The sequence below is a fragment of the Cetorhinus maximus genome, chromosome 14 (genome assembly GCF_964194155.1).
Source record: "Cetorhinus maximus chromosome 14, sCetMax3.hap1.1, whole genome shotgun sequence".
Classification (NCBI taxonomy): domain Eukaryota; kingdom Metazoa; phylum Chordata; class Chondrichthyes; order Lamniformes; family Cetorhinidae; genus Cetorhinus; species Cetorhinus maximus.
In genome coordinates this window covers 12,819,017-12,836,498 of record NC_135892.1, presented here as the reverse complement: position 1 = coordinate 12,836,498, position 17,482 = coordinate 12,819,017, and the positions used below count along the sequence as shown (strand labels likewise).

Sequence of the window (17,482 nt, the reverse complement as noted above, 5' to 3'; positions counted from 1 at the left end):
GGCAGGTCTTCCCTAAAAGAGGCGACATTGGGCCCTCACCGGCTCTCTAGCTGATGGGTGAGACCCCGTTGCCTCCATTAAATACCGTCCTTTGTGTTGGGGTGGCACAATTCCATGTGATATCTCTGACAGCGTAAAGCAAACATAGTTGCACAGCAACTATAACATGGAGGCAGGGAAGTCAATGTTACTGATTTTCGCAAACTGGAAGGGCTCTGTGCCTTAGTTAAAATGGCGGCAGACCCTAGATTCCAGAAGTCCCACCCCCCCAAACCTAGCACCCACCGTTTTTGCCAGGGGCAAGATGTAGTTTGCACATCTGTGGTTCACGTAAAAGTGCAGCTGCCTTCAGATGCAATTTTTTGTTAGTGGGATGCCCAAAACACAACTTGTGGGCTTTATACATTTAAGGAAAAGCTCTAAAGCTGTCAAGTCATTTAAATCCCCAAGCCCTTTAAATTTTTTGGGGGAAAAAAAACAGCCTGTTGTAACTGTGCTTGCAGTTTCACTAGCTGTCTGTTGATATAAGCCTGAAGGTTATCATTATAGGATTAGTGCTGCTTGACTGCTTCCACAACCTATCATTATCACAGCGGCGGGCCTGTAAGTTCACAGTTTGATTAACAGCACCAAGTGCTTATAAAGAGATTAGTTGTTTTCCATGTGAGACTATGAATGCAAATGTTTGTTTTTATAGAGGGGTTAAGTACTTGAAGGAATTTAAATGTATTGAATGGTTTTTATGAATGATTGTATTTAAAAAAAATAGTGAAATCTACTATATACACTTAGAACTTTGTTTTATGTCATCTCAGCATGGCTCCTGAGGTCTGCCCATGGTGAGTTGGCATGGAGGGCAGCTGGGGGGGGCGGGGGGTGCTGCATGGGTTGACATGACACTAAATAGGCATAGGGGCTATAAAGAGCCATGGAGGCTGGGTAGAGGGGCATGAGGTGCCACAGAGGGTATGAGGAGCCATGGGGGGGGTGACTGGGGAGCATAAAATGGCATGAGTTGGCATTCATGTGGCATGGATGTGCCATGGGCAATGTGTGGGTGTTGAGGGCTATTTTTGGTTTTATTGCTTTAGTTAACAACTGGGCTGAAGTCCTGGGCCTTTTAACCAGCCTGCCTTGGCACACAGCACCCCCCCATTGCTGCCTCCAAACTCTTTCTGGGGGGAGTGGGGGGGTGCGTTGAGCCTGACTCCAGTTCGCACCCGTCCCCATTTGGGGCACGTTTTCCAGAGTCGGATTTGCGGAGTTGGGAATGTTCTCAACTCTGTGTTCCTGGCTCGGGAGGGAAAGTTAGGCCCCATGTTTCAAAGAGCCTCAGCTGAACGAAGACGAATGACTTAATCTTTCAGGACTTGATGTGGAAGTAAGTCAAAGGGATCATGCATTCTGTACAGGACACAAATCGAATAAGCACAAAATCATAGAATTATGGAATAGTTATAGCAAAAAAAGGAGGCCATTCGATCCATCAATTCGATTCTAACTTTCTGAAATAGCAGCTCAGTTAGTCCCACTCTCCCACTTTGCCCCATGGTTCTTCAGGAGCTTGTTCAATTCCCTTTCGAAAGCTATGGCTTGTACTTATACCATGACGGAGAGGCTCTGGGGGGTGGATAGAGAGGCACTAACTCCGCCTAGGGGTGTGAGTGGCCATGGTGCGGGGGAGGGGGTGGATCAGGGGTATGGGTTGGTGTAGATTGGCATGGATGGGGCAAAGGGAGTGTGTGGAGGGGTGAGAGAGTGATGGACGAGGGGCGAGGGCTGGAGGGGTGTGTTTAGTTTTATTTTATTCTCTATTTATTTAAACACGGTGCCGGAGTTCAGAGGCAGGCCTTTCGCTCAGCCCACCCCACCCTCACCCCTCACCCCCCCTGCTCCCCCCCTCACCTATCCCCCACCCCCTCACCCCTCACCCCCCCGCCCCCACCCCGACACCCGACAGCCTGAGGATTCACCTGCACCGATTCCTGCTTTGGCCGTCACCCCACCCGCCCGGCCACGACCACTCACGCACTCGCAACCTCACACCCCCCGCCAACCCCCCCACCCCCCGCCACCCACCCGCCACCTCCCCCAAACCCCCCACCCACCCTCCCGCCACCTCCCCCACCCCCCCACCCACCCCCCGCCACCTCCCCCACCCCTCTACCACCCCCGCCACACCCACCCACCCTCCCGTCACCCCCCCACCCCCACAACCCCCCGCAACCTCCCCCACCCCCCACCACCAACCCGCCACGCCCCCGCCATCCCCCCCCACCCCACCACCACCTCCCCCACCGATCTCAGACACCCCCAACCACAGACCCCCCCACAAACACCCCTGGACCTCATACCTGCCCCGGACCCTCCAACCCATCATCCACCCCCCGGATCTTGGATCCCTTTGACCTCAGACCCCCCTCCACCACCCCCATGACCCATCCCATCCACCCGAAACCCCCACGCCCCATGACCCCCGACACCCCCCACCGCCGATATCCCCCACCTCACCCCTCCCCCCCGACCTCCGACCGACTATCCCCCTCTACCCCACCCCTCTACTCCCATCCCCCACCCCGGGCCTCTGACCAACCCTTCCCCACCACCACCCTGGGCCTCTGACCCACCTCCCCACAAACCCCCAGGCCGCCCCCGGAAACCCCCAACCCCTAAATCCTAACCACTTACCTTCCCCTGGCCTATAAATTTCCCTGTTTAAAGTTTAAAAGCAAAATTCTGCAGATGCTGGAAATCTGAAACAAAAACAGAAAATGCTGGAAAAACTCAGCAGGTCTAACAGCAGAAAAACAGAGCTAAAGAGAAGTGGAAATGTGATGAAATTTATACTGTTTAAGGGGGAGGTGGAGCAGGTGAAGTTGGATAGAAGGCCAGTGATAGGTGGTGGGAAAAGGAGAGATTGCCAGAGATGTCATGGACAAAAGGACAAAGGGGTGTTAATGATAGTGGTGCTGGCTAAAGGAGGTGCTGATGGTGGCAATAAGGTCAGAAAGCAGAATGTGATAATAGCAGGACAAGGGTAAGCACTCTGGAAAGAACAACATGAACAAGTGACAGATGGCCCTTGTGGGGGTGGAGGTGGGGGGAGGGGGTGATGGAAAAAGGATCAAAAATTGGATAAAAAGGGGGTATAAAAATGGGGATAAAACAATGAATAAATGAATAAAAATAAAAATGAATAAAAATAAAAGTAAGTGGATAAAAAAATGAATTTTGAAGGATGGCATAAAAAAGGGGGTGAAGATGGAGGAGAGAGCTCACAGTCTGAAGTTGGTTAAGCTTACCTGCTTTACAGCAGCTAGTGGCCTCCTTGAATACACTGGATCTCGAGCTCGCTGGGGGCCGGAGAGGAGCCTTTCGATGCAGGCCCCAAACAACCCCAGCGAACGGAAGAGGCAACGTAATTTTCAAGGGCAGGTAAGTAGGTATTCATTTCTCCTCATTCCTGCAGGCCAGCACTTTCTGAGCTAGTCAGAAGTTGTGGCCCAATATTCTGGTTGAGGCTGAACCAGAGTTTTATAGATGCTCTTCATAACATCTTTAGTTATAAGGCTCTTCCTATTTCAGTTTTTCCTTTGTATGCATGCTCTGGAATTCTTACAACACAGCATGGGATTCAAAATATATTTTAAGGTCTATTTGATCATGTTTTAAAGCTCATGTTGCTACAACAGACTCTGCCAACCTATACTGGGATACGGTGTAAGCATCAAACACTGGCAGCTCAGCTTTGATGAGTCCAACGTTCCCTGTTTATCCCTGACAAGGCACCTGAACCCATCTGAGAACAGCAACATCCACACTCCCGCCCGCCCAGTAAACCTTCCCCTGCCCAAACCAGTGGCTGTCTTTATGGTGTGTTAGATTGACAATTTGAGTGAAGCTGTCAATTAAGTATTGATCAACATGAAATTCCCGGCCATTTTGTGCTGCGTGCTGACATCGACTGGGAAGAACAACCGATCAAACTCATTTAGCTCCTGGCTGTTGGGTGATGCTTGCTTGTGTGGATCAGCGTGGGCTCGAGCTTGGACTGGGACGCTGGGGTTAAAAGAGACTCAAAACCCACGCGTGGGCAATGGACGAGATAGGCCGCCCCAACTCACCCAAGTATCAACATTCACGACACTAACCATGCTGTGCTGACACACAACACATTGCTCCTTTAAAAAGATACTTTGTAACTTTAAATGGATGTTTGCATTAATATTGAATTGAATTGTTTGGTGACATGAGTGGAGTCTGGAACCTCTCCGATGTTCCCTCTGACTCGCAGGTCACTTGAACGAGTAACAATGAGAAACAGTGTACAATAAAGAACATTTTTACATAGTTCAGAAGCCTGTGACTGACTGATGTATAGTAATTAACATTACACAGTGTCAGATATAGAAGTAGCTCACTTTGAATCAGGCAGAATTTTTAGGATGGGATACAAACTAAGTAAGAAATATCAAACCAGCTGCCTTCAGCCTATGCATCTTTATAGCTAAATGACAGCTTGTATGGCAGACTGATACGTTATTGATCTCACATTGTTTTTATGCTGCCCACCAGTTCTGTGTTACTCTGTTAATCGCAAAGTAATTTGAAATTACAAACTTAACTATTAAGCACCAGAATTCAACCACTTCTCAAAAGTTAGAGACTACCAGTCATGTACTGTGACTGAAAGAGCAGGTCCAAGGCTGGGAATTCTGTGGAGAGTAACTCACCTGACATCCAAAGTCTGTCCACTATCTACAAGGCATAAGTCAGGAGTGTACTTTACACTTGCCTGGATGACTGCAGCTCCCACAACACTCAAGAAGCTCAACACTATCCAGGACAAAGCAGCCCCCTTGATCAGCATCCCATCCACCACCTTAAACGTTCACTCCCTCCACAACCAACGCACAGTAGCAGCAGTGTGTACCATCTACAAGATGCACTGCAGCAACTTGTCAAGTCTCCTTCAACAGCACCTTCCAAACCTGTGACCTCTACCACCTAGAAGGACAAGGGCAGCAAATGCCTGGAAACACCACCACCTGCAAGTTCCCCTTGAAGCTACACACCATCCTGATTTGGAAATCAAATCTTTGTTCTTCACTGTCGCTGGGTCAATAGACTGGAATTCCCTCCCTAACAGCATTGTGGGTGTACCTACGCCACATGGACTGCAGCGATTCAAGAAGGCAGCTCACCACCACCTTCTCAAGAATATTTAGGGATGGGCAATAAATGCTAGTCCAGCCAGCAACACCCACATCCCGTGAATGAATAAAAGAAAGCAGAAGAAGATCTGCGATTGTTGAGAATGATAAGGGTGACATGACATAGAACTGAAGTGTCTCTCCAAATTAATGTATATTTTAACATTTGAGATGAACTTAGTACATAAGATGCTTTGGCCCTAACTCTAGAATTCCCTCCCTAACCCTCGACCTCTCCTTCCTCCTGTAAATGCTCTTTAGAGTCTATTACTTTGACCAAGCTTTTGGTCACTGGCCCCAATATCTCTGTGTCACAGTGTCAAATTTTGTTACAGACTGCTCCTGTGAAGCACCTTGGGTCATTTCCCTAGGTTAAAGGTGCTATATAAATAGAAACTGTTGTTGATATTGAGTAGCTAAGGCATTGCACATGAGAGGAAAGAATGAAATATGGAGTTCACTTAGACTACGTTGGAATTCAATGTTTGTCCTCAGAGAGGTATTCAAGCGATTTTTTGACCTTCAGTGAAGGTCGTTCATATCTAAATGTGATATATGTGACAGATTCAAGCCAAACTGTGGAAGCAACCCTTTTTAAACTAGTAAACACCAGTGAGGCTGTGGACGAAAGTAAGTTGTGATCTGTTTGAAGTGAAAATGATCTTTCATGTTCTAGCTGGTCTGACTGATAAAAAGGGAGAAATTCATATCCAAGATCACTTTGCATGCCAGATATTCCAAATGAGGTTCTTTTAAACAATGGACCACCAAGTGACTCAAGAGTTGTAGTGCACTGCGACTTGTCAGGTCGCCAGGCCATGTCGGGTATCCACAGTCAAACAAGACAGATGATGCTGTGAAAGTTGCAAAATCATTCCTGGATAAAGCATGCGAGGTTTGCACAGAGGTTTCCCATGTGCTTCTCATCTAGAACAGCATATTGCGAGATGCTAGACAGAACACTGCTTCAGAAAGTATTTAACGGACGGATCAAGACACTCTTCACAACAGCAGGCTGACTTGAGAAATGAGGAATTGTGAGAGATGAAAAGGGACACTGTGCCCAAAAAATGCCAAACAGGACCAACTCTATGATAATAAAAACAGAAAATGCTGGAAAAACTCGGCAGGTCTGTTAGCATCTGTGGAGAGTGAAACAGAGTTAACACTTCGACTCTGTATGATTCTTCTTCAGAGCTGAGGAGAGTAGAAATGATGGGCTTTATATTGTTGAAGAGAGGGGTTAGGGCAGCTGGAGCAAAATAGAAGGTCAGGGAGAGGTTGGATCTCAGGGTAGATTAAATGACAAAGACGTCATGGATACAAGACAAAGGGAGTGGTAATGATAGAGTTACAGACTAAAGCAAGTGTTAATAGTAGCATAAAGGTCAGATAGCAGAATGTGTTCATGGCAGAACAAGGGTTAGCACTTCCTGAAAGTAAAACATGAGGACAAGTTACAGGCTGACGCTTTAGGGGTTGGGGGTGGGAAGGGGGAGGTGGGGTGGAAAAAAAATCAAAATGGAGGACAGAGATCTACATTACTTGTAGAAAAGCATGCAAGGACACAAGAACACAAGAATTATGAGCAGAAGGAGGCCATTCGGTCCCTCGAGTCTGCTTGCCATTCAATAACATAGTGGATTGATCTGATCGTGGCTTCAACTCCACTTTCCTGCTTGTCCACCTTATAACCAAAATCTATCTCACTCAGCGTTGGACATATTTAATGACCCTTCTCTCTGGGGAAGAGAATTCCACAGACTAATGGCCCTCTGAGAGAAAAAAATTCTCCTCATCTCAGTCTTAAATGGGACACCTCTAATTTTTAAACTGTGTTCCCTAGTTCTGGTCTCTCCCATAGGGGAAGCATCTTCCCAGCAACCACCCTGTTAAGTGCCCTGAGAATCTTATATGCTTTAAGAAGGTGACCACTCATTCTTCTAAGCCCCATAGAGATAGGCCCAACCTGCTCAACCTTTCTTCATAACACAATCCCATCATCCCAGGACTTCTCTGAACTGCTTCTAATGCAATTATTATGATAAGTTTAGAGAAAAAGTGAATAGTATTCAATCAACAGAGAAAGGAGACGAGTAGCAGAGAAATAACGAGTGGTCATTGGATCCAATGGCATAAGAATCACCACCTGCAAGTTCCCCTCCAAGTCACTCACCATCCTGACTTGGAAATATATCGCCGTTCCTTCACTGTCGCTGGGTCAAAATCCTGGATCTCCCTCCCTAACAGCACTGTGGGTGTACCTACACCACATGGACTGCAGCAGTTCAAGAAGGCAGCTCACCGCCACCTTCTCAAGGGGCAATTAGGGATGGGCATTAAATGCTGGTGCCCACATCCCATGAATGAATAATAAAAAGAATTCCTGTTAGTCTGCCGTCACTTTAGTGGTTGAGACACAGAAATATTGGAGAAATGCTGTTTATCTGGGCTCCCTAGTTCTGCGGAAGCCACAGTGGGTGAGTAGGAGAACCTTGTGGAAATGCACTCCCTTAGTTTTTTGGTTGCTTTTCTGAAAATGGCATCCGCTGTAGCTTGCAGGAGCCTGTAAAGCCCTGGTTAGAATGATGCAAGCATTAATGGATGGTTATACATCTCTTTGCTCTTGTTCCGACTTCTTAATGCTATTCTTCATAAAAACATAAGAAATGGGAGCAGCAGTAGGCCATTCAGCCCCTTGAGCCTGCTGTGCTGTTCAATAGGATTGTGGTTAATATTTTCCCTCAACTCCATTTCCCTGCACTTTTCCCATATCCTGTAACTCCCAAAATATCCACAAATCTATTATTCAATGACAGAGCATCCACAGCTCTCTAGGGTTGAGAATTCAAAAGATTCACAAATCTCTGAGTAAAGAATTTTCTCCTCATCTCAGTCCTAAATGGCTAACCCCTTATCCTGAGACTATGACTATTGGTTTTAGGCTCTCCAGCCAGGGAAAGAGCCTCTCAAAACCTATCCTGCCTCAGGCACTCAAAGAACTTTATATGTTTCAATTAGATGACCTCTCATTTTTCTATAGGCCTATGGGCCAATTCTACTCAATCTCTTCTCATAGGCAGACCATCTCATCTCAGGAATCAGTCCTATTGTGTTTTCATGATGATACGAAGGGACCAAACACTCATAAGCTATTGTGTAAACGCGTTGTGGGTTTATTTATTGAGACTAGGCATGTGGAAACATTTATACAGAGGTATAAAGCTTGAAGACATCAGCGCTGCAGAGCTGTGTATGTGTGCTCTGCTAAAAGCAAAGACAAAACTAAACTGGTTCGCATGACACACTTCCTTTCTAGTGATGTCATGCTGCAATCCCTTAAAGGCATATTACAACAAGTCCAGTGAACTTTTGTTGCATCCCCTCTCAGGAGGTATAACCTTCCTTAAGTAAAGAGACCAAAACTGTACACAGCACTCCAGGTGCGCTCTCACCAAAGCCGTTATGTAATCACCCTAGAATAGCAACAGATTTGGACGTGCTTAGAGTAATACTGAGCCTGCTATAAGAATATCATCAAAGCACAAACAGTGACAAGGGAAGCCACAGGAGAGACAGGAAGGACTTAAGAAATGGAACCAAAATGAATATGAAGGGTAGACAGATTGCAACAGGAAACTGTGAGTGAAACAACCTCTGGAAGGTTGTGGATGATGTTCAGAATGGTGATGTCGTGAATAAGAATGTGAGTCAGTCTTGTTCTCTTGTCCTTTCTGAAGTGGCTCTACAAGTTGAAGAATTGCTGGTAGAAAGCGCTGTTGAAATGCTTTTTCCTTTTGTTGTAGCTAAAAATAAATGTCCTCCAACAAAGGCACAGCAAAAAAAAAAAGCACCATTTTTGAAACAGAAGAATTCTAGCCTCTGGTAAATGATTCAGCTTAAACATGTTGTCTTGATCGATTTGCTGCTTTTTGAATACTGTCTATATTCCTGTCATACAGAGTAGCAGATGGTGCTCAGCTCACATAATAAATTTCTCACTGTACATAGAAAAGCTCAAGGATAGTTTCTTCCTGCAGGTAAAATACTTCTATATTTTGTATTTTAGCATTTTTTTTGATCATTTTCCTTTGAAAGAGTGGAATTCGGGACTCAGTAGAATTTATCCTCCTCAGTAGATCAAAGCCTTTCTCCCTCTTTTGCCATTTCTGTAAATTATCTTTCTTGGTTCGACTTCCTTTTCCTCAGCTTCCACACCCAGAGGTTATTTGCGATCCCTGCTGGCAGCTTTTCCTGATTTGATTCTTTGTTCGCCTATACTTGAACACAAAGATGCAGGCTTTCACTCCAGCGCAATACTGAAGGAGTGCTGCACGGTGAGAGGAGCTGTTCACTCTCAGGCGGATGTAAAAGATCCCATGGCATTACTTCGAAAGAAGAGCAGGGGAGTTATCCCCGGTGTCATGGTCAATATTTATCCCTCAACCAATATAAAAAAAATCTGTTGAAGGGTCATGAGGACTCGAAACGTCAACTCTTTTCTTCTCCGCCGATGCTGCCAGACCTGCTGAGTTTTTCCAGGTAATTCTGTTTTTGTGTTAAAAAAAAAAATAGGTTGTCAGGTCATTATCGCATTGCTGTTTGTGGGAGCTTGCTGTGTGCAAATTGACTGCTGTGTTTCCTACATTACAAAAGTGACTACACTTCAAAAAAAGTCTTTCATTGGCTGTAAAGTGCTTTGGAATGTCTGGAGGTTGAGTAAGAAATGCAAACCTTCCGTTATTTCTAAGTGTGCTGGTTGGGACATTTGACCATAATAGTTCCTTGCTTATCTTTCAAATGACTGTGGCCACTGGGCTGCCTCTTCCACATTTATCTTGGGTTACATACTTCTCATTTCTTTCAGATCAGGATGGTCTTTTTATGGCTCCAGGAATCTCACAGAATTTCAGATGCAGGTGGCAGCATTCTGGGCACCGATGCCATTAGTGTGGACTGGATAGATGCCACAATTATTCTGCAGTCAGCCAGTTATATGCCTGCTCAAACTCTACTGAGCGGAGAGGGATGGAAAAGCACTGAGTGATGGCCACATCATATTTCACTTACGTTTGGTTAAATGTCAACCAATCAACATTCTGGGAATAGGACTGAAAACTTGTGCTCCAGAACTTGCCGAGCTCCTAGCCAAGCTGTCACAGCACAGCCACTGGCATCCACCCGGCTATGTGGAAAATTGCCCACGTGTGTCCTGTACACAAAAAGCAGGACAAATCTAACCCGGCCAATTACCACCCTATCAGTCTACACTCAATCATCAGTAAAGTGATGGAAGGGGTCGTTGACAGTGCTATCAAGCAGCACTTACTCAGCAATAACCTGCTCACTGATGCTCAGTTTGGGTTCTGCCTGGGCTACTCAGCTCCTGACCTCATTACAGCCTTGGTTCAAACATGGACAGAAGAGCTGAACTCAAGTGTGGCATCAAGGAGCCCTAGCAAAGCTGGAGTCAATGGGAATTGGCAGGAAACTCTCCACTGGTTGGAGTCATACCGAGCACAAAGGAAGATGGTTGAGGTTGTTGGAGGTCAATCATCTCAGCTCCAGGACATCACTGCAGGAGTTCCTCAGGGTAGTGTCCTTGGCCCAACCATCTTCAGCTGCTTCATCAATGACCTTCCTTCCATCATAAGATCAGAGGTGGGGATGTTCGCTGATGATTGCACAGTGTTCAGCACCATTCGTGACTCCTCAGATACTGAAGCAGTCCATGTCCAAATGCAGCAAGACATGGACAATATTCAGGTTTGGGCTGATAAGTGGCAAGTAACATTCACGCCACACAAGTGCCAGGCAATGACCATCTCCAACAAGAGAGAATCCAACCATCTCCCCTTACATTCAATGGCATTACCATCACTGAATCCCCCACTATCAACATCCTGGGGGATTACCATTGACCAGAAACTGTACTGGACTAGCCATATAAATACTGTGGCTACAAGAGCAGGTCTGAGGCTGGGAATCCTGCAGATAGTAACTCACCTCCTGACTCCCCAAAACCTGTCCACCATAAGGCTCAAGGCAGGGATGTGATGGAATACCTTCCACTTTTCTGAATGAGTGCAGTTCCCACAAAGAAGCTTAGCAGCATCCAGGACAAAGCAGCCCTGCTTGATTGGTACCCCATCCACTACCTTCAACACTCAATCCCTCCACCATCAACATACAATGGCAGCAGTGTCTGCCATCTAAAAGATGCACTACAGCAACTCTCCTGACAGCACCTTCCAAACCCGCAACCTCTACCGCATAGATTGTTTCCGCTGGTCGGGGAATCTAAAACACGGTGGGGGAGGGGGGCACAATCTCAGGATAAGGAGCTGATCTTTTAGGACTGAGATGAGGAGAAATTACTTCTCTCAGATGGTTGTGAATCTTTGGAATTCTCTACCTCAGAGGGTTGTGGATGCTCCATCATTGAATATATTTAAGGCTGGAATAGACAGATTTTTAGTCTTTCAGAGAATTAAGGGATATGGGGAGCCGGTGGGAAAGTGGAGTTCAAGCCCAAGATCAGCCATGATCGTATTGAATGGACCATGTTGCCTACTCCTGCTCCTATTTTCTTTGGTTCTTGTAGAAGGACAAGGACAACATATGGATGATGACACCTCCACCGGGAAGTTCCCCTTCAAGTCACTCACCATCCTGACTTGGAAATATATCGCCGTTCCTTCACTGTCACTGGGTCAAAATCCCTGGGACTCCCTCCCTAACAGCACTGTGGGTGTACCTACACTACATGGACTGCAGTGGTTCAAGAAGACAGCTCACCGCCACCTTCTCAAGGGCAATTAGAGATGGGCAATAAATGCTGGACTAGCCAGCGATGCCCACATAATAAAAAGGAAATTGGGCATTGTGGCGAGTCTGCCCATTAATGCTTCGAAGCATCAAGTTTAGCTGGTGTATTATCTATCCTAGACTGCACTTGGAATCTTTAGCTGTGTCCTATAAAGGATAGCAATTCAGAGTTATGTCGTGTACTTTGAAGTGAAAGTGTCAATTACTCTTTTCCATTTTACTGTAGGTCTGTAAATAATGGGCTGCACTGCTGTGAAAATTAGTAAGGAAATTTTTTTATCCTGCCGATTGAAGCTATTCCTTGGAAATGTAACTAAAATATGCTGCTTGGAGAGGTTGTGAAACATTTCATGAAAACCATTTTCTTTTGTCTTTCACATAGATAACATACTGCCTCTTGCACTTCTCCTGCTACCTGTAGTGTTGGCTGATTGCATTTCCCTGGTTCTCTATAAATTGTACAAAGAGTAACTTGACATGTGGTCATCATGTCTTAGCATTTATTTTTAACTATATCCTGTAGAATTTTGTTTGATCCCGTGGTCCTGAATAGTACTGATTCTTTGTTAAAGTGACTTTTATCAGGGGTAGCTGAGGAATGTGTCCTTATAGTGTGTGGCATTAATGTTCACAACTGATTTGGGCTGGTTATGGTGCCAGAATGCCTGACATTTGCTTACCAAAGTGAATCTTGTATGGAGAGCTTGAGCCTGGGGTGCACTTTCATGGTGGTCAGAGGATGCACAACAGGAACACTCTGAAGGCTTCACTTAGGAGGTTTGATGCTGACCCTGAGTCCTGGGAGAAGCTCGTCCAGGATTGCTTCACCTGGTGCGACCAAATGAAAAATGGTGCAGCCTCCTTCGTAATCAAGCGCGTATCAGAGGCAGAGAGAAAATTCAAGGGGAGGAAATCCCAAGGCAGGAACCCATCTAAAACACAATAACCTGCGGTAACCTGCCCTATTTGCAGCTTTATTGGCCTTAGCAGTTACCCACTGGAACCTGACCAAACATCGCAGATGATGAACATGGTCATCATCACCTCAAAGGACTAACCAGATTAAGATTCTATCTGCTGTTGCCAATTGCAATGAACTGTATGAATCATGTCAGATTTTAAAACTCACACAGCTCATACAACATAGGCAAAGCGTAACTCACTGTATCTTGAGTGCAGCTATTTGGTAGAATGGGAGAACTGCAGAGGGTAATATTTCTCCACGGCTAATGTAGATGAAATCTGATTATTGAGCCCTTTGTGTAGATGATGATGGTAGATTGTTTGCAGGTGAAGATCGTGGGAGGCCATATCTCTGTGGTAGTCGACATGATGCTGCACAGACGCTGGAAGAGGCTGTGCTTTCTGACATGTGATGCTGGATCACCCTCCTCCAGGTTGGGCCTCCTCTCAACAAGGACACATGTTCCAGAGGCTTCATCACCCTTCAGAGGACCAGGACAATGATTCACAAAATGGTTGCGTACTCACTCTCATACTGGAGTTCATGGTTTTTTTACATTTGCTCACAGGATGTGGGTGTCACTGGCTGGGCCAGCATTTATTACCCATCCCTAATTGCCCCTTGAGAAGGTGGTGGTGAGCTGCCTTCTTGAACCGCTGCAGTCCCTGCGGTGTAGGTACACCCACAGTGCTGATTAGGGAGGGAGTTCCAGGATTTTGACCCAGCGACAGTGAAGGAACGGTGATATATTTCCAAGTCAGGATGTTGTGTGGCTTGGAGGGGAACTTCCAGGTGGTGGTATTCCCACTATCTGCTGCCCTTGTCCTTCTAGATGGTGGTGGTTGTGGAAGGTGCTGTCAAAGGAGTCTTGGTGAGTTGCTGCAGTGCATCTTGTAGATGGTACACACTGCTCCTACTGTATGTCGGTGGTGGAGGGAATGAATGTTTGTGCATGGGGTGCCTATCAAGCAGGGCTGCTTTGTCCTGGATGGTGTCAAGCTTCTTGAGTGTTGTGGGAGCTGCACTCATCCAGGCCAGTGGGGAATATTCCATCACACTCCTGACTTGTGCCTTGTAGATGATGGACAGGCTTTGGGGAGTCAGGAGGTGAGTTACTCATCACAGGATTCCTAGCCTCTGACCTGCTCTTGTAGCCATAGTATTTATAAGGCTAGTCCAGTTCAGTTTCTGGTCAATTGTAACCTCAGGGTGTTTTTAGTGGGGGATTCAGTGATGGTAATGTCATTGAATGTCAAGGGGTGATGGTTGGATTCTCTCTTGTTGGAGATGGTCATTGCCTGGCACTTGTGTGGCGTGAATGTTACTTGCCACTTGTCAGCCCAAGCCTGTATATTGTCCAGGTCCTGCTGCATTTGGACATGGACTGCTTCAGTATCTGAGGAGTCGTGAATGGTGCTGAACATTGTGCAATCATCAGCGAACATTCCCACTTCTGACCTTACGGTAGAAGGAAGGTCATTGATGAAGCAACTGAAGATGGTTGAGCCGAGGACACTACCCTGAGGAACTCCTGCGGTGATGTCCTGGAACTGAGACGATTGACCTCCAACAACCACAACCATCTTCCTTTGTGCTAGGTATGACTCCAACCAGTGGAGAGTTTTTCCCCTGATTCCCATTGACTCCAGTTTTGCCATGGCTCCTTGGTGCTACACTCGGTTAAATGCTGCCTTGATGTCAAGTGCAGTCACTCTCACCTCACCTCAGGAGATCAGCTCTTTGTCCATGTTTGAACCAAGGCTGTAATGAAGTCAGGAGCTGAGTGGCACTGGCGGAACCTAAACTGGGCTTCAGTGAGCAGGTTATTGCTAAACAAGTGTCACTTGATAGCACTGTTGATGACCCCTTCCGTCACTTTACTGATAATCGAGAGTAGACTGATGGGGCGGCAATTGTTTGGGTTGAATTTGTCCTGCTTTTTATGTACAGGACACACCTGGGCAATTTTCCACATAGCCGGGTAGATGCCAGTGTTGTAGCTGTACTGGAACAGCTTGGCTAGGGGCGCGGCAAGTTCTGGAGCACAAGTCCTCAGTACCATTGCTGGAATATCGTCAGGGCCCATAGCCTTTGCAGTATCCATTCCCTTCAGCTGTTTCTTGATATCATATGGAGTGAATCGAATTGGCTGAAGACTGGCATCGTGATGCTGGGGACCTCCCTTCTCAGGGGAAATTAGGGATGGGCAATAAATGCTGGTGAAGGCAGCGATGCCCACATCCCGTGAATGAATAAAAAAAAAGAGGCCGAGATGGATCGCCCACTCCGCACTTCTGGCTGAAGATTGTAGCAAATGCTTCAGCCTTATCTTTTGCACTGATGTGCTGGGCTCCCCCATAATTGAGGATGGGAAATCTGTGGAGCCTCCTCCCCCAGTGAGTTGTTTCATTGTCCACCACCATTCATGACCGGATGTGGCAGGACTGCAGAGCTTAGATTTGACCCGTTGGTTGTGGGATCACTTAGCTCTGTCTATCACTTGCTGTTTATGCTGTTTGGCACGCAAGTAGTCCTGTGTTATAGCTTCACCAGGTTGACACCCCATTTTTAGGTATGCCTGGTGCTGCTCCTGGCGTGCCCTCCTGCACTCTACATTGAATCAGGGCTGATCCCCTGACTTGATGGTAATGGTAGAGTGGGGTATATACTGGGCCATGAGGTTACAGATTGTGTTTGAGTACAATTTTGCTGCTGCTGTTGGCCCACAGCGCCTCATGGATGCCAAGTCTTGAGTTGCTAGATCTTTTTGAAATCTATCCCATTTAGCAGGGTGGTAGTGCCACACAACACAATAGAGGGTATCCTCAATGTGAAGGTGGGACTTTGTCTCCAAAAGGCCTGTGTGGTGGTCACTCCTACTGATACTGTCATGGACAGATACATCTGTGGCAGGCAGATTGGTGAGGATAAGGTCAAGTATGTTTTTTTCTCTTGTTCGTTCCCTCACCACCTGCTGCAGACCCAGTTTAGTGGCTATGTCATTTAGTACTTGGCCAGCTCGGCCTGTGGTGGTGCTACCGAGCCACTCTTGCTGATGGACATTGAAGTTCCCCACCCAGAGTACATTCTGTACCCTTGTCACCCTCAGTGCTGGTTGCAAGGAGAGGATTAGCAATGCTGGTGTTCATGTGGGCCCATGAGAGAGGACACTTATCCAAGAGGATGCAGACTACTACTTGTCATCCTCCTTGTGGAGTTTGGTGACTATGAGGACCTCACGTGCACAGTTGCCTCATTTGGCCTGTGCTATGGCCGCTTCCCCTGCAGCCTTGGCTTCCTCGAGCTCATTGCCCTCATCCCTTCCAATGTCCTCCTCATCGGAGGAGACATGAAGCTCCTCCAGGTCAGGATCTGGCAAGTCCTCCCCACTTCCCCGTGTCAGGTTGTGCAGGGCAAAACAGACCATGATGATCCACGAGATCCTCTGGGGAGTGTACTGGATCTGCCCAGATCTGCCCAGGCATCGGAATTGCATCTTCAGGGTGCCAATGTTCTGCTCCACCAATGTTTGGATAGCGCCATGAGAATTGTTATACCTTCTCTCTGCAGGGTTTTGTGGCCACCGCACAGGTATAATCAGCCAGGTCGTTTGCATGTACACTTTGTCACTGAGGACGCAACCCTGGATTCTGTGTGGTGCCTTGAAGATGTCGGGGATCTGTGATACTCTCAAGATGTAGGGGTCGTGGCAGCTTCCTGGGTATCTTGCACACATATGCATTATTTGTTTCTTGTGGTCACAGACTAGCTGTACATTGAACGCATGGTGGCCTTTCCTGTTTATGTTTTGCATTGCCTGTTGCCAGGGAGCTTTTATAGCCACATGAGTGCAGTCGATGGCACCTTACACCTGTGTGAATCCGGAAATCTCAGCAAAGTCCAGTGCTCTAGTGTCCTGGCGTGCTGGATCTCTGTCGAAGTTGATATATTCTGGGCCTTGGCAAAAAGGACGCCTGTGACCTCATGTGTGCATTTGTGAGTGGACACTTGAAAGATCTCAAAGAGGTCCCCATTGGATCCCTGGAAGGAGCCAGTGGCATGGACGTTCAGTGCGGCCGTTACTTTCAGAGCCATTGGCAACAGAAAACCTCCCAGCCCCCGTGGCACCAATTCCTGGAGAATGTGAGTCACCAGATCCCTGGACACGATGAGGCATCGGCGACACTGTCTCTCGCTCATCTGCAGAGAAGACATTCAGGGTTTATATACCCTCGGTCTTATGAGCTACCTGCACACGATGTCGCAGTGAGTCTCATCGTCTGTGTCCGGAGGGGCCTCTGCTGCCCCTTGGCCTTGAGGGTTTTGCTCCTCCCCTTGGCGATCCTGGTGCCGCAGTCACAACCCTCCCCGCCTTCTCTCCTGCCTGTATATGAGGATATAGGCAGCAACAAATCCAGCCTCCACCTTCCTAAAGTTTCCCTCTCTGTGGCGTCAATGAGAAAAAAAAAGAGTCAGC

General features: G+C 46.9%; 1 protein-coding gene across 1 annotated transcript in view; it reads right to left on the bottom strand.

The window, feature by feature from the left end:
- Positions 1-16,258: 16,258 nt before the first annotated feature.
- LOC144689995 (uncharacterized) overlaps positions 16,259-17,482 on the bottom strand; it is a 149,512-nt gene continuing 148,288 nt past the window's right edge. Inside the window, exon 7 of the mRNA XM_078557533.1 lies at positions 16,259-16,722. Within this exon, the coding sequence (XP_078413659.1) occupies positions 16,259-16,722 (464 nt within the window). The remainder of the gene's footprint in view (positions 16,723-17,482) is intronic.